This window comes from Anastrepha ludens, chromosome 2, assembly GCF_028408465.1.
Source record: "Anastrepha ludens isolate Willacy chromosome 2, idAnaLude1.1, whole genome shotgun sequence".
Lineage (NCBI taxonomy): Eukaryota > Metazoa > Arthropoda > Insecta > Diptera > Tephritidae > Anastrepha > Anastrepha ludens.
The window spans coordinates 168,410,048-168,431,429 of NC_071498.1; the positions used below are offsets into that span (position 1 = coordinate 168,410,048).

The 21,382-nt window shown below is 36.9% G+C and overlaps 1 protein-coding gene across 1 annotated transcript in view; it reads left to right on the plus strand.

Annotated features, from left to right (window-relative positions):
- LOC128855701 (serine-rich adhesin for platelets) overlaps positions 1-19,056 on the plus strand; it is a 102,534-nt gene extending 83,478 nt beyond the window's left edge. Inside the window, exon 6 of the mRNA XM_054090837.1 lies at positions 16,070-19,056. Coding sequence (XP_053946812.1) covers positions 16,070-17,367 — 1,298 coding nt within the window. The 3' untranslated portion in view covers positions 17,368-19,056. The remainder of the gene's footprint in view (positions 1-16,069) is intronic.
- Positions 19,057-21,382: the final 2,326 nt, after the last annotated feature.

The following is a 21,382-nucleotide window of genomic DNA, read 5'->3' on the forward strand; positions in this document are numbered from 1 at the left end:
TTTTTGCCACTGCCACTCAGTGAATAGATGGTGAATCTGCTTCGCTGCTTTTTCTTGGCTTTGCTTTTTTCTTCTTCCATTCACATCAGACTTAAGTGTGCCTTTAGAATGAGCATTACAATGCTGGTGTCAATCTCTTTGAGTAACTTGCGGATGCCACTTTTACACAGAAAAAAAATATAAAAAATTGTAAATTTAGTACTTAGAAGAGAAATTGAAAATTATTAGAATATTAAAATATCTTTATTTAAAAAGAAATTCGGGGAAATCATTTTCAATTCCTAATTTCTTAGATAAAAAAATATTCTTTGTTTAGAATTTCGGATTCCGAATCTGTTAGCGCGTATATATACATACATACAGTCCATGATTCAGTAAAAAAAGATTTGCTCAGTAAACAGCTTTCTCGTTCCCTCTTAACAAATCGGCTCCCTTAGCAAGACTCTGGATTGTTAGCTCTGGAAATTTTGAGTCAAAGTGGAGGAATAGTAAAATTTGTAGAAAAAAAAATTTCATTTTCAAAATGGTCTGCTTACGAGCAACAACTCGCTCAAAGGTTTAGATCGGTATGTCCAGGACTAGAATGGCATGGAATACATGGCGCCATACCGTTTAAGTCAGGACATAATAGAGTAATTGAATCAATCCGATATCGATACATTAATTGAGAATCGAAGCTTTGTTTCTTAAGATGTGGTTATTGTGAAAGAATTCATATTTTGCAAAAAGCTAACATTTCCCAAAGGGTTACCACAGGAAGAATAATTGAATACTCCCATCGCGATCGATAGCATTGCAGTTCTCATTTTAAGAAAGTTAAGATTGACGGAACTCGTTTCCAATGAGAAGTGTCCAGAAGAGGCTTAGCAAAGAGTAGCAGCATTCTGAGTATTGCTAAAGCAAAATCTGCTTCAAAATTTTAAACTGTTTATTTAGAATTTTTAGAAAAATTGTGTGTATGCAGTTTTGTAGATCACTAGCTTTAACCCGCGGCCCCGCTCGCGTAAGAGTAGTTTTGAGGGATTTAGGATATGTATATAAAATAATTGCAAACAATAATTTAATAAAAAATAATTTGTTATTAATACCCAAATATTACAATACACGGCATACGTTGCTATGCCTTGAATAAAATCAAAACAACCAATCAGAAAAATATCAAGCAAAATTATTTTTATTAATTTTATGTCTCAAACCGTTTTTGAACTTTGCATTTGGGTCATAGTTGAACAGCTTATGCGAGAAATAGGAAAAACTAAGATTTTTTAGATTAAATTTAAGCAAATATTCGATTATTAGTGACGAATGAGAGTGGTGGCGCGGCCTGGGGGCTGTAGGAAGGTAGTTCCATCATAAAAACATGCCTATAACCTTCATTGGGTGAAAATATGAATATGTAAACATTTTTACGTCATTTGGTGTTGTCGTTTCGTAGTGATGCACAGACAACGTACAGACATTCACCTTTATAGTATAGATAGTATAGATTAAAGTATTTTTTGTACAAACAAAAAGTTGAAAAATAATTTTCATTGCCTATTATTAATGAATTGTTATAGAACGATTTATCTTTTGCTTAAAAATGTCTCGGTTTCAATGATAACCTCTTCATTCGAGCGAAATTTCTTACCGGCGAACATTTTTTTAGGTCTGCCTTACAGTCAGCTGAAAGCCAAATCTGGCGAATACGGTGGATGTGGGAGCAATTCGGACTTCAACTCAAGTAGTTTTGCCATTGCTTAGAATCAACAATACGTTCTTGGATTTGGTCAACAGTCAGCAAGCGCGGCACCCATTTTGAACAGAGCTTTCTAGTAGTCAAATGCTCATGCAATATAAAGCCAAGTGGTTCTTTTGATATCTTTACGATGTCAGCTAACTCACGCAACTTCACTTTTCGATCATTCAAAATTATTTTGTGAATATTTTTGATGTTTTCTGGTGTTACCGCCTCATTTGGGCGTCCACCGCGTTGTCCATCATCGGTGTCTCTACGACCCGTTTGAAGTCAACAAACCATCGTTTTTTTCTTGTTTCTGATGGAGCGGGTCCCCATAACCATTCTCAAGCTATTGCTTTGCTTGAACAGTATTTTTTCCCATCAAGAAGCAGTGCAAAATGAAAACAGGAAATCCCTTTTGATCCATTGAAAATAACAAAATTATCGTCACTCTTAGCGCAATAACTCACGAACTAATGAATAGATTATCATGAAATTTTAACAGCTAGCTTTTTAAGATTTGTACTCACTGAAAAAGAGGTGAATGCAATAAAACTAGTGCCATCTATGTGTTAGGACCGGGTTTTTTCCGTCCATGTGTTATATCGTCTTTAATCACGGGGCTCAACAAGAACGTTAAAGACCTATAATTTAGCCTTCAGGATCCCAATGAAGGTGATCAATACTATTATCGAACCAGTTTACCGAAATTCTCATTTATTTTGAAGTTGAAAAAATGACCTAGGCATGAGAAATCGTCAGCGTTTTCGAGGTCATCTCAAAACCGCTTAATCACGCAGAAACATGGGCGCGCGATAAACATTTCTTGCCGTATACTTATTTAAAAAAAAATAAGTTTGAATGTTAGGTTTCCAGTTTCAGGTGGAAGCTCACAACAACTCGTTGCTCTATTAGCACTTTTCTGGCGAAAAATCCCACTCTACTGCGAACAAAGGCTACTGCTCCAATGGCTATACTGATTTGATTACATAAACACGGCGGAGAGAACTCAGAGAGTGTGGCTCTCAGAACGAATCAGCTGATTTCCTGACGCAACTGAGATGGTTTGGTGAAGTACGAAAAAATTAACGCAATCACTTCGCATGTTACTTCGTTGACGTCTAAAAAACAACTGCTTGAGAGACAATGGAGCGAATAATAAGATGGTGCCGATGGTGGTACCGCCACTTTCAACATCATCATCGGTTTCTGTGTCTCCCACTGGAGCATAGAGCCTCAGTTAATCACATCCATCTGGTTCTGTGTCTTGCAAGAAGCTTGATTTCGTTTAAATTTCCTTCTGGACCGTTCTCCTCCAAGTCGCACTTGTGCAATTTATTCGTGTATTGTTTGCGTAGATAGAAGATATTTCTTCTTCTTGCATTCTTGTTCTAATTTTCACATCTCTCTCATGCAAATGCACCAGTGTGATGTCACGCACTGTCTGATAGGCGCAAACTTTTTCCTTTCATTCTTAGATTGATTAGAAGACATATTTTGACTTCATTGCATTCGTCGCTCTCTCTCTCTCTCTCTCTCTCTCTCTCTGTCAAATCTCCATTAACGTGGCAACTAAAGTTACTTTCACAATATCGCTTCGGATGGCCAAAATGTATAATCTATGATCCTTGCACATAACCATAACCATTTGAAAGAGAAGGTTGCACCCCAAATAGCTGAAACTCATTAAGGGTCTTCACACCGAGCTCGGTGCTTCGTTACTTGCCAGTTTTTGCCTATGTATTGAGTTTTTGTAAATCCAATGAAAGTGCCTCAGCGCCAAGTATCATAAGAAACGCCACCTCGGAAAACTTGGCAATTTGAACGGTAGTTGGCAAAAATAACAGCTGTTTGAAGATTGGCATTTGATGATCAGGCGCGAAGTTTGAGTTTAAATGTCAAAAAGTGAAAGAAAAAATTGTGTAAGTGGTTAACGCGCCAATCAGGAAGAAGAAGAAGAAAATTGTTATTAAGTTAAAATGTTCGAGTCAAAATTCTGAGGTATTGAATAGAATTTATGCACTGTTAGATGAATTTTTTTAAACTAATTTATGGTACTTGCGATCAAAATAATTTGCACCGCAGCGCTTTTTATGAATTGATTAATAATTTTTACTTTCTCGTTAAATTTCGAATTTTTATTTTTTTGTTCTGAATTATACGAAATTTTTATAAATCAGTTGGTGCGAAAGAGCATTGCTAAACTAACAGAAATACAAAAAGTAAAAAAACAATAAATCACATTTACCGAACTGTTAACTACCAAAACGCCAAAGTAACGAATGCCCTTATTGTCATTTAGCGCACAGGCACCTCTTCTCTAGCAGCTTCAGCTTCATCATTTAGAGGCTACACTTGGTTTATAAAATATTTTCAGTTTAAGCAAATTATTAGAGGGATCTCCGTACGACTACTTGAATATTCCGAGTACAATATGAGACTAAAGCTTAATTGACTTAACAGATCAATCAACCAATCAGCATAATCTGGTCACCCAAGGTCCATTTCACATCAATTTAATAAATCCTCTACCTCACTTGACTATTTTGTCATGTGTGCGGTCATGAACACTTTTCAATGTCAGTCCCTGTACACAGCCAGCAGACTAGTCGGTCTGGAGCTGTTAAGTGGTTTCCTTTTATTACTATCTCAGGCAGTTGCGTACTTACCACGCCCGCCACCTCTTTTTGATTTTAATATTTTATTTTTCATATTCATGCTCCACAGTTCTACCTACATACATACATTATGGTATCTATAAAAGTGTTTGCACAAAAACATATACCCATACCTACATGTGTGTGTGTGGTGTGTGTTTGCGTGTGTAAAGTAAGCAAGACTAAAAGTGTTTTCTTAACTTTATAGCTCCACAAAGCTGCTCGCGCAATAGTCACGAACATACAACCACTCTTACAATGGCAAGTTAGGCTGAAAATAATGAAAAGGTTATGCGGTTGTGGTTATGCGAAATGCGAAATGCTTCAGTCACTGCATTTACATAGAGTAGGAGTAGGCTTCGTAAACTCTGTACAGCATAGGAGTAAGCAATAACAGTAGAGACCTTCTCCCGGTCGTTGCATGTGCATCTCTCTGGGGCGACTGCTGGAGGCGGCGAAGAACGTGATTAATTTGTTTGCCTTTTTGTATTTACCCGGATAAGTTTTAAAAGCAAAATGCTGTCATTGATCTTATGCATCATGCAAATATTACAACGGAAGTTACATACCTATGCACACACACACATACATACATGTATTGTATGTATTTGCATTACTATTTGCACTCAACTCAAGGATTTCGGAATTATGAGGACGTTTGAGTCTTTTTATTGCATGCTTTCATAATTGTGATGTGTCCCCATAGTGCATACATACATAAAATTACGTGTAAATAAATAAAATACTAAATAAATTAATTAAAAGAAAAAGTGCAATGAATGGATAGTTTCAGGTAAATAAAGCAGAAATTAAGCCATAAATGCGCTGTCGCTATGTTTGCGCCTATATTACGTGAAATTACATATAAACAGGATAGTCCATATAGTAATTTCTTTTTGAAAATTTAAAAATAAAACAGGGTGGCCCATATAGTGACTTCTTTCTCAAAGGCAAAGAATGAACACAAAACAAAGAGGTTGGCCCACATAGTGCTTTCTTTTAAAAAATTCAAAAAATTAACAAAATGCAAACAGGTTGGTCCATATAGTGCTTTCTTTTTAAAAACTGCAAAAATTAACAAAATTCAAACAGGGTGGTCCATGTAGAGAGTTCTTTCTCAAAGTCAAGTAATGAACAAAAATCAAAAAGGGTGGTGCATAAAGGGATTTCTTTATAAAAATTAAAAAAATAACAAAAATCTAACAGGGTGGTCCACATAGTGCTTTCTTTTTAAAATTTCCAAAAATTAACAAAATTCAAACAGGGTGGTACATCTAAGTGATTTCTTTTTAAAAATTCAAAAAACGAACAAAGTTCAAACAGGGTGGTCCATTCAGTGATTTGTTTTTAATAATTCAAAAAATTAACAAAAATCAAACAGGGTAGTCCATCTAGGGGTTTCTTTTTAAAAATTCCAAAAATTAACAAAATTCACACAGGGTGGTACATCTAAGTGATTTCTTTTTAAAAATTCAAAAAACAAACAAAGTTCAAACAGAGTGGTCCATTTAGTGTTTTGTTTTTAATAATTCAAAAAATTAACAAAAACCAAACAGGGTAGTCCATCTAGGGATTTCTTTTTAAAAATTCCAAAAATTAACAAAATTCACACAGGGTGGTCCATCTAAGTGTTTTCTTTCTCAAAGTCAAAGGATGAACAAAAATCAATCAACCAATCAAAGGGTGGTACATAAAGTAATATCTTTTTAAAAATTAACAAAAATCAGTTTATTCCATGTAGTGATTTCTTTTAAGAAATCCAAAATATTAACAAAAATCAAACAGGGTGGTCCATTGAGTAATTTCTCATTAAATATTCGAAAAATTAAGAAAATTCAAACAGGGTAGTCCATATAGAAATTTCTTTAAAAAATTATATTAAAAAAACTAACACAAAATAAAAAGGGTGTTCCATATAATAATTTCTTTAAAAAATTTCAAAAAATAACAAAAATCAGGCACAGTGGTCCGTATAGTAATTTTTTTTTAAATTTCAAAAAATTAAGAAAAATCAATTAGTTTCATATAGTGTTTTCTTTTTAAAAATAAAAAATACAAGTGATTTCTTTTTGAAAATTCAAAAAGTCAACAAAAATCAAGCAGGGTGGTCCATATAATGAAAAAAATAAAAATAAAAAATTAAAAGAAAAAATAAAAAAGTAACAAAAATCAAAATTTTCCATATTTTATCAATCCATTCGAAAGATCACTTCCCATTATTTATGGAACACGATTTCATTCAGGTGGCTATCCCGGTGCCTGTTAACCCAGTTTTCCAAGACCGTGGTGTCGGTGTCACGGCTTATCTTGCGAATGGCTGCTCGCTATTCGTCTCATATGTACATCTGAATCGTTAATTATTTGTTCGCATAACATCGATTCTTTACGGCACCCCACAAAAAAGTCTAAAGACATCAAATCGCAACTCCGAAGTGGTCAATTACCGAGACGGCTCATGACTCGATTACCGAACTTGACGCGCAAAAAGATGGATTGTGGCATGGCTCTGCGTACCGCTGTAACTAAAGATCGCCCAATTCCACGTCTTAAATTTTCGATCACAAAAAATCGTTTATCATGCCTCACCGTTGACCGAAATGGTTTCCAGCTGAGTTTAAAAAAAAAATGTGGCCAATGATGACAGCGTTCCGACGTACACACCAAACTGTCACTCTCTGAGGAGGCATTGACTTCTCGATAATCACGTGCGGGTTTTTTTATACCCAGATGCGGCAATTTTGCTTGTTGTCATGGCCGTTGAGTTGGAAATGCGCTTCGTCTCCATAGATAAACGTGGATTTCCGGATATTAGTAAAAATAAGTGCGTTTTCGTTTGCACGGCTTTCACATTACAGTCAAACCTTTCCTGGGGCGGGCACTCACTGTTAATCAGCTTTTGTCCATCCAATAGAGGTGTCCATTCAAAAGAGGGGAACTTCTTCCGATTTCACTGTACTTAATTTATTGAACAAGGTAGGAAATCTCTTTACAATAAATATGAAAATAGTAACGTCGTCCGAGATTCAGAAAACGAAGTGTCCATCTTCTTATGCCAGTGTTGCCAACTTATTATCCAGCATATTCCAATTTAATTTTGACTTAAAAATTTTCAATAAATGCCGGCCAACAATATTTTCCAACGTTCTTCAGGCTTTTAGTCTTCTTTGATTTTCTTTCTCTCAAACTTTCGAGCTCCTTCCCACTGTCAAAGTAACATATGATTAAAAATAAAACATTATATGGGCCACCCTGCACATAAATTTGCTTGCTATATTTACCTGATACCCGCCTCGATATTTACCTGATACTTACCTACATGCACTGTTTGCTTATGCAACTACTTAATTGAGCTAAGTATAGCTTCAGACTTCAAACTGCGCTCTCAATGAAATTGTTGCATGCCACTTAGCGCGGATATTTGCCCATGCGATTGCAAATTGGCATTTCAAATTGCCTCTAATTTAGTTAGCAGCTGCAAAAGCAACTCGACGTTAATTATATAGAAGCTTTGATGGACAGATCAATGCATCTGCTATCTATGGATATTCAGAAATACATACAACGGTACTTATTTGTCAAGTTAATTGAAATGGCGGGAGTTAATTCAGGTGATCAGTGTTTGCGTAAAGCGTGCGTTAGTTAAAGGCCAACGAACGAGGCATAAAAAACTGATAAAAGCTAATACGGCTTTTCAGTTTATTTGCTTCATAGAAAAGAAAGGGAAATAATTAAAAAAAATTAGTTGAGATGTGCGAGGGATACAATCATGAAACCACCATTCACAGCTAACCGCATAGGCTGAGGTTAGGTTATGGTAGAAGTCACAAGGAGTTAAATCACAAGATCTCGGTGGCCAATTGTGATCACTTCTTCGAGAGTTAACACGAGCGGGAAACTTTTCCTGTAAAAGATCAATGGTTCCGGTGCTTGTGTGGCACGTAGCGCCGTCTTGTTGAAAATAAACGTTGTCCAGATCAATACCCTCCAATTGTTAATCATCTCTCGATAGCGCCTGTTAACACCTGTTATTGGAAAACCCTTTAGTATCATGAATATCTCGAAATGCTTTCAATTTGCTTGCGTTAAATTTGATTGTTTCCCTAGGATTATGTATAATACTAAAACTACGAGTATGTAATTTTATTAACTTTAAATATTTTGTCAGCGGTAGACCTTCTGGTGGGAATAACCATATGTACATATATGGTACTTATATACATATTTTGATATTGTAATGTAAAATTCATGTTCTAATTTGAATCTTAGTAGAAGTACCCGTATCTATCTCCTCAGCTTTTTGAGAAAAGTAATAAATTTAGGAGAGAAGTAGGTTCGAATCTCGGTGAAACACCAAAATTAAGAAAAACATTTTTCTAATAACGGTCTCCCCTCGGTAGGCAATGGCAAACCTCCGAGTGTATTTCTGCCATAAAGAAGCTCCTCATAAAATATCTGCCGTTCGGAGTTGGCTTGAAACTGTAGGTCCCTCCATTTGTGGAACAACATCAAGACGCACGCCACAAATAGGATGAGGAGCTCGACCAAACACCCAAAACGCGGCAACGTGTACGCGCCAATTATATATATATATATAAAAAATTTGGTTTGGTGTGTGACTACCAATCGGAAATGCACAGGTTCGAAACAACGGTCATGAAGCATCAAGAAAAAAATATTTTGTAGACAAGTGTAATTACTTAAAAATAAACCTTTACGGAAAACAAAACTTTCGTCTATCTCCCTGTATAGGATACTTGACTGAGAGACATTTACAAGTGCATATGTATGTGTACATACATACATATGTATGAACGTACATTATTACCCAAAATCCTTATTCCCACTAAACTGAAATAGTTCTTACGACATTTTTTTAACTGTTAACTCTTAACCTAAGCATTCTTTAAACTTTTATTTTGAAGCATTTTCGCCATTACTGTGGTTTTTATTTTATGTTTATATTATATAAACTTTACTTACATACCAAACATTTAACGCTTAAGGCCTGCTGTACCCCACCTAATTGTATGTGTTTTTAATGTGTTTCTATGTGTATATGTTTCATGTACGTATATGTGTATATATGTGCGGTAGTTATGCACCTACAAATAGTCAGTGTACTCTCTCCCAAGCGGACGGGTCCGAAAACCTTTTCCGCTTATGGGAGGTGTCCGCTTATGGGAGGTTTCCCCTTAAGAGCGGTGTCCGTTAGAAGAGCGTGCACTGGTTATGTACTAAATAATTGCGTGCACATTACACAAAATTAATAATTCTGTATTTATACATACATACATACATACATGCATAAATTTATTAACTGTTTGTATAGTAAATATAATAAATAACTGTAATGTGTAACTAATATTGCATTAATGTTAAAAACATAAGATTACATAAACAATTTTAAAACGCATCCAAATTTTTGTAAGCATTCTACTTAATTATCATACATACCTACATATGTACATTTGTGTATAAAAAAATTTACTTTCTGCACCTGAAATTAACACAAAGTAAATAACTCCATATACTATACCTACATATATACATACATACATAATTATTATGTAAAGTTTTTTGCACTTTTATGTTATGAGAATTAAGCATTTTTGAAGAACTATGAAATGTGTGACTTGCATATGTATATGTTTATGTTTTTTTGTTTGCAATGAAAATATGCGAAATATAAAGAAAATGGAAAAAAATATGTTTAATATTACAAAACTACCCATAAAATATAAGAAAAATTATTATGGGCACTAATTTTTCAAGTGCTAATCACACTAAAATTCAGTTTGACGCGTCAATTCAAAAACAGAGCAAAACACATACATACATACATACGCATGTATAGCTTTGAACGTGTTTGCTACTAATTTCATAATAAATAAATTGTGCAAAAGACTTCCATTACTTCCGTATGCAGCACCGTGTGTATGTGTGTGTGTGCGTGTATGTGGTAGTAGTTGAATTGTTTTTTTTTTTGCTAAATAGTATCTCACACATCCTCATATTCACACATGTATACATGTACTACAGTTATAAGTATATTGTTTTTGGAATTTTTTGTTTCTTTGTCTACTAATTTCCTCAAACTGGATTTTTGTTCTAACCTGCATTGGTAGCTTGAAAAATTAGTGCCTCTCCGCTTAGCAAGAAATAATTATGACATTTTATATTTGTTATGCCATTAATCCACATGTTGTTGTAATTTCTTTTATTTTTGTTTCATATATACATAAATATCCCTGCTTACATGCATACTTACGTACTTAGCGTATGCGAGAGTGTGTAAGTAAGCTTTTGTTCACTAGTTTTAAGCACAAAGTTCATGTTGAAGTCACTGAAAAGCGTTTATTTTTTACGTTAATTATTAAGAAAACAACTCTTAAATACGTAAGTATAGCTACATACATACATACATACATACATATATATGTATTATAATTAATTGTTCAAATCCAACTCAGCTGTTTCACTTGCCAATGTCTTTAATAAAACAATGCACAAACTAATTTCATCATCATTTTTGGGTGTCATTTATTAAATATAGTCTTCACAATGGGTTCACAATGATCGGAAGTGGTACAGTCCTCATATTTCCATTTAGATTTCGGTAGCGGTGTGGCATAGGTATTTACGTAAATGTATCCCCCCACAAGTACACACAAAAAACTATTTATTTGAAATGTTATCAAATAAATGGAAATGGAAAATTGTTGGGGCTTCTTATTTTGGTCGGATGATCAGATTTAAATAGTAATAAAAAGGTTTTAAAAATTAAAAATCCTCTTAAGCTCCCTACATACCAATCTTAATATGGAGTAGCAGTAATGACATTTCTTTGCTCAAGTAAAATTTTTTAAGCGTCTAGCCAATAGTGAGCCATATCTCAAGATGTATACAAAGTATCCCAAAAAAATTGCAAATTCCATAAGTGATTACGAAAAGCATACCTCACAGAAATAAGTATATGTGCAAGGGTATTTTCAAATGAAAAACTAAATATAAAGAAGGTTCAACCAATAATTTTAATATATATTTAAGAAAAATAGGAACAATAAATTATACAACAAAAATTGAACTTGACTAAACTTATTAAATTAAAAAAGAAATTAAAATAACTCCATATGAAATAAGTATATGTGCGTTGCCTTTCTTTACACTTTTTGCAACGTTTCTAAAACTTTCGATTTTCTAATAATTAATATGTTTTTCATTTCGAGAAAGGACATCATTTATACGCTTAGGCTTAGAGTCTGTCAAGTTTTGAAGAGTGGAATCACCTATCTTATCCCACTCTTCCACTACAGCACCTTTCAGGTCTTTGATTATCTCAAACTACCGACCATTTTTATAAATACGGGCCGACAATATTCCCCAGAGGTCCGCAATTGGGTTTAAATCGGGACTTAGTGCTGGCCAATCCTGAACTGAAATTTTTCTTGACGATAGGAAGGCCCTTGTTAAACGAGCCGTATGGATTGGGGCGTTGTCTTGCTGGAAAGTCCAGTCGTCTCCGTATATGTTTCCCGCAAACTTAATGATAACATCCTCTAATATTTCAACAAAGAATTCTGCGTTGGTTCTTGTCAGAATAAAACAAATTGGAGACTTTCCACCATGTCCGAAAGCGGCCCAAATCATCAAAGACCAGCCACCGTGCTTCCGCTTATGGCGCGTTTGCCGTGGTTGCCTAAGGTCCCGCCAATATTTCTGGCAACCATCAGGACCATCTAAGTTGAACTTTTTTTCGTCCGAAAATATAACGTTTCGGAATTCATTAGTACAAAATTTACATTTTCCGGCAATTGCTAAACGATCCTTAATGTGGCGTGCCAATAGTCTTGGTAACGGCTCCCGCAAACAATATTTAAGTGTTTCGTCCTCGACTAAAATGTGATGTATTCGTCTATCGGTGACCTTACAACTTAAATGGTGTTTGATTTTCTTGCAAGAAATTTCTTTTTGAGCAGCCAGGCGACGAATTTCTCGTTTGCATGTGCTGTCGATGTTAGTTGATCTGCCTCTTCGGTTGAGTTGACTATATGTTTCTAGATTTTTAAGAAAGTTGCTAATGGAATGTCCTATAAGACTTTTGGATAGCCTCTACGGACGCAAAACGTTTTCCTTTCATGGTAAAATGCAATTTTCCGAATAGGTAGAAGTCACAGGAAGCCATATCAGGCGAATACGGTGAGTGATTGATGGTTAAAATGCGATTTCTAGTCAAAAAATCAGTCACTAGGATGAATCGAGATGAGATGGTGCATTATCATGCAATAAGCGCCAACTTCCTCCCTCGCGGCATTCAGGGCGGATTCGACGAATGCGATGCAATAAACGCCTCAAAACGTCAAGATAGAAAATTGCATTGACAGTTTGGCCCGTTGGCACAAACTCTTTGTAGACAATTCCCTGGAAATCGTAAAAATAAATGAGCATCGACTTGATTTTTGACTTCTCCAAACCGATTTTTTTGGGTGGTGGCTCGTCTGGGGCTTCCACTCGGCACTTTGACGCTTAGTTTCAGGTTCCTGTTGGAAACACCACGTTTTATAACCAGTTAAAATGTTGTAAAGGAAGTTCTCGTCTTTTCTCGCCTCTTTAATGAGGTCTTTCGAATGTGGAATTCTGAGCAATTTTTGGTTCTCAGTTAACTTGTGCGGCATGAAACGTGCACAGACCTTTCGTAAGCCCAAATGATCAAATAAAATGCGATAAATCCATGTTTTGGAAATACTCAACTCTGATTCCATGAATTTCAAATATGATTTCTGTTCATTTTTGATAAATCTACGAACAATTTCGATGGATTTTTCGGTGATTACTGAGCGGCCCGTATGTTCATTCCCATTTATGTCCTCACAACCATCTCTGAGATGTGTAAACCCCTCATGAACTCTGGCACGAGATAGAAAATCATTGCCATAAACTTTTTTCATCAATTTAAATGTTTCGGTAAACGTTTTTGTTTTTTTTTAACTGAATTTGATATTAGCTCTTTGTTCGAAACTCATTTTTGTACCGATGACACATACTGGCACTTTAGACGCAATAACTTCACTTCCACTAAACCGAATGTCACCAAACTTTCGCTGGAAGTCAGTTAGAGATGTATTTTGTTTATTTTGGACTTCACCTTGTAATATTTTGATCAATTTTTTACCATTCGACATTAGTCACACTTCTAAGGCTTTCAACGCTGTCTCCCATTTTTAAAAACCGATTGAGAAAGTATTGTTCATGCATTTAAGGTCACGGCTGCAGGCAGGCCATTCAAAAATTGCTATTTTTTCGGTGCCAAAAACTCTTTTCTTGCTTTGGAAGCATAAACCCCTCCACTTACACGCTGGAAACTCCACTCCTCGTTGAAATTATCATCAAAAAAAGTAATATTTAGATACTTCGTCTCAAAATTCTACATACTTGACACTATTTACTTTTGTTTTTTATTAGACATAAAGACGTTTGGCCCTTGACACTAAAGACTGCCCAAATCATGATAGAAGTCCCTCCGAAATTATGAGCCATTCCCTCCTCCTTTTTCTTCCGTTTATCATGCCAATACATTTGGGAATCATCTGATCCGTGCAGATTGAATTTTTTTCCCACCGAAAATTACTCTTTCCGATTCATCTGCCCAAAATTTGTACTTTCCTACAAATGTCAATCTGGCGTGTGGCTAACTTAGGTTTAGGTACTCATTTTACATATTTCAGACTAGAACCCGCTTGCGAAATTTACTGCATACGACGCGTAGTAACTGCCAAATTCAGATTGTGTTTAATTTTAACGGGGCTATTTGATTTATTCATAGCTAAACTTTTGATTTCCCGAACATCTCTAGCGTTAGGTTTTGGTTTTCTGCCAAATGGAAGTAAGGCAAAACCACAGTTTTGCTTCTTTTTAATTTTGAAGCAACCTCTCGCCTTGTAAGACCTCTCTCTCCATGCTAAAATTTGTCCCTGTTCAAGTTCAGACAAAGCTTTTCTGCTTTTTGTTTCCAAAATATCCACATAAATATGAAAACGAGATAAAGCGATCAAAAATACTTATAATATACAATAATATAATAATTTTAATATGATAATTTACATTGTAAACTTGGTGATATACGAAAAAAGCCACACAGGCTTCGCTCCGTCTGAACAAATGTCGAAATACGTGTCAAATGAGCGGGCAGAATTTTGCTGACAAGTACCCGATGACAGAGAAGAACACTGTTGAGCACTTTCTCTGTAAATGTCTCGGTTTGGCAGCTAGACGGCTAAGGTCACTGGGAGCCCCTTTCTTCGACCCAGTACGCCAACCTAAATCCCAACAATCTTCTCCATTATATCAACAGCTCTGGCTGGCTGTAGATATCTGCCTGTTGGAGGTCTCATAATGGTTTCAAAATGCCGCCAGACTTGCACTTCAACCATTTCATCTACCTACACTTACCATAGTTGACGGCAAAACCTGGTAATCTATCATCTTTGGCTGATACCAGGTTTTTTTTGTTACCGATACTGGATTCTTTTTCAATTCCGAAGCCGACTTGCTTTGGCTGAAAGACTTAATTGCTTCAATAAGCGGACCCTTCTTGGGTATATCCGTACCGCTCTGGTTTCTCTTTTTCTCTCTAAGTGGGTAAAAATCGGCGAATTGGTGACTCATTGAATCCTGAATGTCTAGCGATTTCGCATTTTTAGATATTTAAACGTGCTAATAAAAGAGGAACATTTTTGCAGGTTTTTTTCGCAATAGCTCATAAAGAATTTTGTGTTAATTCGTCGATAAATCAATGTATTCAGACCTATTTTCATCGGCCACAGTAACGAAATGGGTTCGTGCGTGACTACCATTCGAATCTCTGTGCATAAAATAGCAAAATAATTGAAAAAGTTTTTTTTAATTACGGGCGCCCCTCGGCAGGCAATGGCAAAACCTCCGAGTGTATTTCCGCCATGAAAAAGCTCCTCATAAAAGCCATTTGACACTGGGGGTGGGATATGGTACACTAGACAGGGCTAGATTACTGGGCAGCAGCCCTTGGTCGGGAAAAACCCGAGTCATTCGGGTAACGTAGAATCAGCTGCCATGGGAATGAGCCATTTAACGTTCCGAGCCGGGTTGAAACTGCGGGTCCCTCCATTCATTCATTCATTCCATGGAACAACATCGAGACGCACGCCACAAATAGGAGGAGGTTCTCGCCAAACACCTAACAGAAGTCTACGCGCCAATTATTATTTTTCTATTTATTTACGTGTCCTTACTTAGTTCAGTATGCGAGTTGATCCAAATAGTTTACATTGTAAATATTGTAATAAAACACAATACACCTGGGTAGGTTAAGCACCTTGCACTCTGCACTATTATACGTAGACCCGCATAGATCTTCAAGGACCCTTCTTGTCCTGCGCTGCTGAGGTAAGTAAACTTCCCCAATTTTCTTTATGCTTTGCTTACTGCTTCCAAGTAATATTACTCGATTTAGTAGATCCTTAGTTCCAATATAGTAATTAATATGATTTTTGTAAATTAACTGTAAATATTATAAAAATTGCTAAATTTCAAATTACTAATTCATTCTGATAATTTTCAACCCTGGTGTACTTGCATAACAGCTCCTTTCATTCAAATACCACTCACTTACTCGATTTTAACTTACACATTTCGTTTGTCTTTTCCATATTCTCCGTAGGCTATCAACGTTTATATAAAACGAGAGATCAGCAACAGCCACTGCCACAACCACCAGTTGAATCGGTACCGCAATCACAGGTGGAGGCATCGCCCTTCCAGCGCAACACGCCCATCTATTGGACGCTGCAGAATCGCAGACAGCAAAAGGCGCCACCCAGTAGCGTGACATGTCGAGACGATCTCTATGCCACGCCCATAAAACGTTCAGAACGTATGGCACGCGCAGCAGCGTCTGCAGCCCAAAATGGTGCGAACAGCGCCAGCAACATATCGCCGATTGTGCCACGTAACCGTAGTGGGTTCCAAACATCCACACCCTCGCGAGGAGACGATGCTGCATTGGCGGCGCTAAGTAATTCGCCTTGCAGACAACCACTCAGTCGCAATCCGACTTGGGCTGATGATAATTCACCAGAGCGCTACAACACCTGCTCGGATCGCATCGGGCATAGTAAGACGAGTTTGCTGGATTTCAAGAAGCTGCTACTGGCCAAATCGGTGAAGACGAGTCCTGTTCAACGGAAACTCTCCGCAGTGGAGTTGCTGAAGAAGACCAGTCCGGTTAATGTATCACCGGCAGAGGCATCAATTAATAAACCATTGCCTGCTAGTGGCACGCAAGCGCTGAACGGCAGTATGAAATTGCTAGACTTGAGCGGTTCACCGAAAACGTTCGCCAATCGGCGTATGCTGCGCCAAGGACAGTTCGGTTCACCATCTAAAAATTTCGCGCCCAAACTCAAAGGCACCACAGGTGGCAGCATAGCTAATGCCGTGCAACGCACCAATATTATGTCTACCACCATACCGGAGGTGAACAGCGAGGAAGATCACTCGAGTACGTCGTCGAGTACGAACAGTTCAAAGGACAGCAGTGAGCTGAAGACAGTTTTAGGTATGGCGGCAGCGTTGGATGCAACGGAGAATAGCACCAACCGTTCGTACGACCTGAAGCGGAATTTCTTCTTGCAGACGGAGGAGAATAACTTTATGCGTGGCGAAATGAAGGCGGCGTTCGGCAAAAGCAGCACACCGTTGACGTCACCAGTGCCAATTGCGGCAGTGCCAGCGGGAACAGCATTGGCAATGAGCAACAACAAATATGTGGGTGGGCAAGTGAAATCCGCCAACAGTAGTCCCTTGCGCACTGCCACGATTTCGGATGTCGTGAATCGTCATTACGCGCCACAATCACCATCTGCGGGAGCTACGCTGACGTTGGCACCAGCAGCAGCAGCAAAGGCCACGGTAACGGCAACCGTGACGCCTATGCCAGCGTTGGAGACGGCGCTTTAAGCGCATGGTGATGTGCAGCATCATTTGTTACTGTCAGCGTAACACACACACACACATACATATGCACATATGAAACGAACGAAAAGCAATTTCGAAATCAATTAACAAACGTACGATGTTTATTACGGGGCGTTTCCGAGGAATGCGAGAAGAGTGAGAGTGGGGAAGAGAAGTTGGAGAGTAGAGGAGTAGGAGAGTAGGATAGTAGGGGAGCAGAGTAGCATCGAGGCGGAGCGCAGCTGCTGCAAGAGAATGACGCTAAACGCTTGTTGCCTATTTTCATAATATTTTTATCATACACATCCACACATACATACATATAAAAGATGCTTACATCAACACACACACACACATACATGCTTATACTACCTAATGAACGCGTGCATACGCAGTTAAAAATGCGTTCAGTGCATACATTTTAGAGGTGAAAAATTATTTATAATATAAACGAAAAAAAAAACAAATAATCGCAAATTTTACAATGCAAAAACAACGCGTAATAATTTAGGTTTAGACAGTCAAATGCATTTACTTAAAAATAAATAAAAATACATACATATGTATGTATGTGCACACCCATCTAAGGGTATATTTAGTTGCATCCATATATTAAAATGCGTTTATACATGCATACATATGCACGTGCGTACATATGTACATAGCAACAATGTGCACCTAAGCGCAGTAGAGTGTAAGGCATTTGCCGCATACATTTAGGCGTCAAACGCTTAGACGACACCAGACAACGCAAGCAATTACGCAAATAAGTAAATATTAATAAAAATAATGCACTAGTACATACATACATGCACGCATACATACATAAATACGTATACCATTTGCTCACAAACACTGATATTTACTGCAATTGAAGCGCCAAAATGCATGGAATTTGCGAAAAGAAACAAGAAAAAACAAAACAAAAAAAAACGTTGAAACAAAAAACTAAGTAGTATTTAAAAACAACAACAAATTACAATCTAACTTTCTACACTTTATGCTTCGATTTTTGAAGTACCCAACAGCCAGCCAGCTAAATGTAGGAAAAAGTCAAAAAACAAACAAAAAAACACAACAAAGAAGAAAAAATGCGACCGACCGAAATGCCAACACAACTGGCCAATGGCTAATGTCCTTGCATCGCTGGCCGACCATCTACTTATATGTGTGTATATCTATATTATAATGCATACACGCATACATGCATACATATTTATATTATATATTTATTATATATTATAATTTAAGACATAAACAAAACACTTTCAATTCCTAAATGCTGAAACGATTGCCTTTTCTCTTCGGTTAAAATTAGAATGAAAAATAACAAATAACAAATACAACAATAATTACATCTTTATTGTGCTAACAATTAAATAATTAGTTACCTAATTTTGGCTAAGAAAATATCGAAATTTACTCGACGAGTGCTTACAGTGATTACCACAATTATGCATACACACTAAGCACACGCATACATACATACAAGTAACTAATTGTAAAATCTGATTTTCTTCTAAAATTTGCGCATAAGTTTTAACATTTGACAAACAATAATTTATTGCTATTTATAATTTATTTAAGTTAATAAAAAATGGTTTCAAATTTTAGCTAATAATTTATATAGCTGAGCAAATAAAATATTATAATAAAGCAATGCATAAAGAGGAATAATAAGCAAATATACAATACATAAAATATTATCGAAAAAGGTGTTTTACTGATTTGGCTTTTAAGGGGTATCCAACTAACGGGGATGTCACAATGGGTACGTTGCTTCCGTTGCGGCAACGCATTTGCCTGGCGTGACATGTAAAACGTATCGTGGTGCCACAATGAAAGTATTGCCGCAAAGCACCGATGCTCTTGTCGTGAAGGCAAATATTTTATTTCTTTGTTAATAATAAAACCATAAACTCTCATACTCCTAAAATTACTTACTTGGCTATTTTTTTGTCTCTTTTGACTGGACTATGTGTATTAACAGGTTTTTGTTGGTTGTGAAGTATATTACAAAATTAATGCTTCTTGAAGTGAATGAAGGTTTTATGGCAGTCGTGCACGGTTGATGTGACCGTAACTTTAAAATAAAGGACAACTTGGTTAAGCCAACCGCGCTGTATGCTCGGCATACTCCAGTTTATAGAGAGAGGCGAGCAATGTGCGTCTTGCGGTGAATGAGGGTAAGACAAAGTACCTGCTGTCAACACACAGGGAATCTACGCGTCTTGGACAATATGTCAGTATTGACAACCAACAATTCAAAGTTGTGAAGGACTTTGTCTACCTAGGGACCAGTATTAATAACAGAAATGACGTCAGCCTGGAGATTAAACAGAGAATAACTTTTACCAACAGGTGTTATTTTGGGCTCAGTAGGCAACTGAGAAGTAGAGCTCTCTCTCTCGAAGGACTAAACTGACACTTTACAAAACGCTCAGAATTCCCGTCCTAATATATGGCGCAGAAGCATGGACGATGTCCACAGTGGATAAAAAAGTTTTGGGAGCCTTCGAGAGAAAAATTCTACGTAAGATCTTTGGCCCCCTCCGCGTTAGTAAGGAGTACCGCGTACGATGAAACAGCGAGTTGTATGAGCTATATAGGGACATGGACATAGTTAAGCGTGTAAAAATACAGCGTCTACGCTGGCTTGGCCATGTTGCCCGTATGAAAGAATACGCTCCAGCAAGGCAAATTTACGATACGGTACCCCAAAAAGGGCCGTCGTAGCCGAATGGGTTGGTGCGTGGCTACCATTCGGAATTAACAAAGAGAACGTTGGTTCGAATCTCGGCGAAACACCAAAATTAAGAAAAACATTTTTCTAATAGCTGTCCAGGCTTGGTAGGCAATGGCAAACCTCCGAGTGCATTTCTGCCATGAAAAAGCTCCTCATAAAATATCTGCCGTTCGGAGTCGGCTTGAAACTGTAGGTCCCTCCATTTGATGAAAACAACATGAAGATGCACACCACAAATAGGAGGAGGAGCTCGGCCAAACACCCAAAAAGGGGGGAAGGGGCCAATTATATATATATATATATATAATATTATCATAATAAAGAGAAATTACAATAATTTCCTAAAAAAATTGTATTTTATTCAAAATCAACACCGGCCCTTGAAACTTAACCACCCTTTAGTTCTGGCGAGGATAGAAGGACGACTGGCTGAGCAAACTGGAGCTTTTGATGTAATGTCAACAGTTCAGACGTTTCCAGAGCTTAAACACAACAGGCGGATCGAGATTGTTGAAATTAATACGATAAACTGCCAGCGAGTCCTTGAGAATTTTAAATCTCGTATGACTGCCTGTCGACGTGATTATGGTGAACATTTAAATTATGTAAGATATATTGGAAAATATAGTCGAACATTGGACTGACCGAATGGATCATGTAATTTGTAGTCGCGTCGGCCATATCTACCCGATTACAATACAAAAAATTCAAATCCAACAATATTTCTGTTGTATACCATCATTTTAAGCTCACAAGTTCTTAAAAAAAACACCCGATATAATAGCGAGCATAATAGACAGTTAAAGCTTGCACTTAGCATGTTTTACTGGAATTTCATGAGCCGTGTTACATTGTGAATATTACAAAAAAAAATCATCACCAGTTACGCTCGAACGAAGTTGAAGGAGCTGGACAAATTCTTCGCCATAACTATAGTTTTCTTATATAGGGTGGGCCATGTAAAATTTGCTTTTTGAATCGGCTATAAAAAAAAAAAACTAATCAATATTTTTTCAAACTTTTTTTTTATTTTGAAGATTGAAAATTGTCATTTGTGAATGAAAAATAATATCGTTCAAATGAGTGCCACGACTGGCTTTACAGTAGGCCATTCGATCAACCCAATTTTTAAGCACATTTACGATTGTTTGGGCTCCAATTTCATGAATGGCAACTTCGATTTCGTATTTTAAAGCATCAATCGTCTCTGGATGGTTCGCATAGCATTTGTCCTTAACGGCTTTTCAGAGCCCCAAATCCGACAATTTTGCT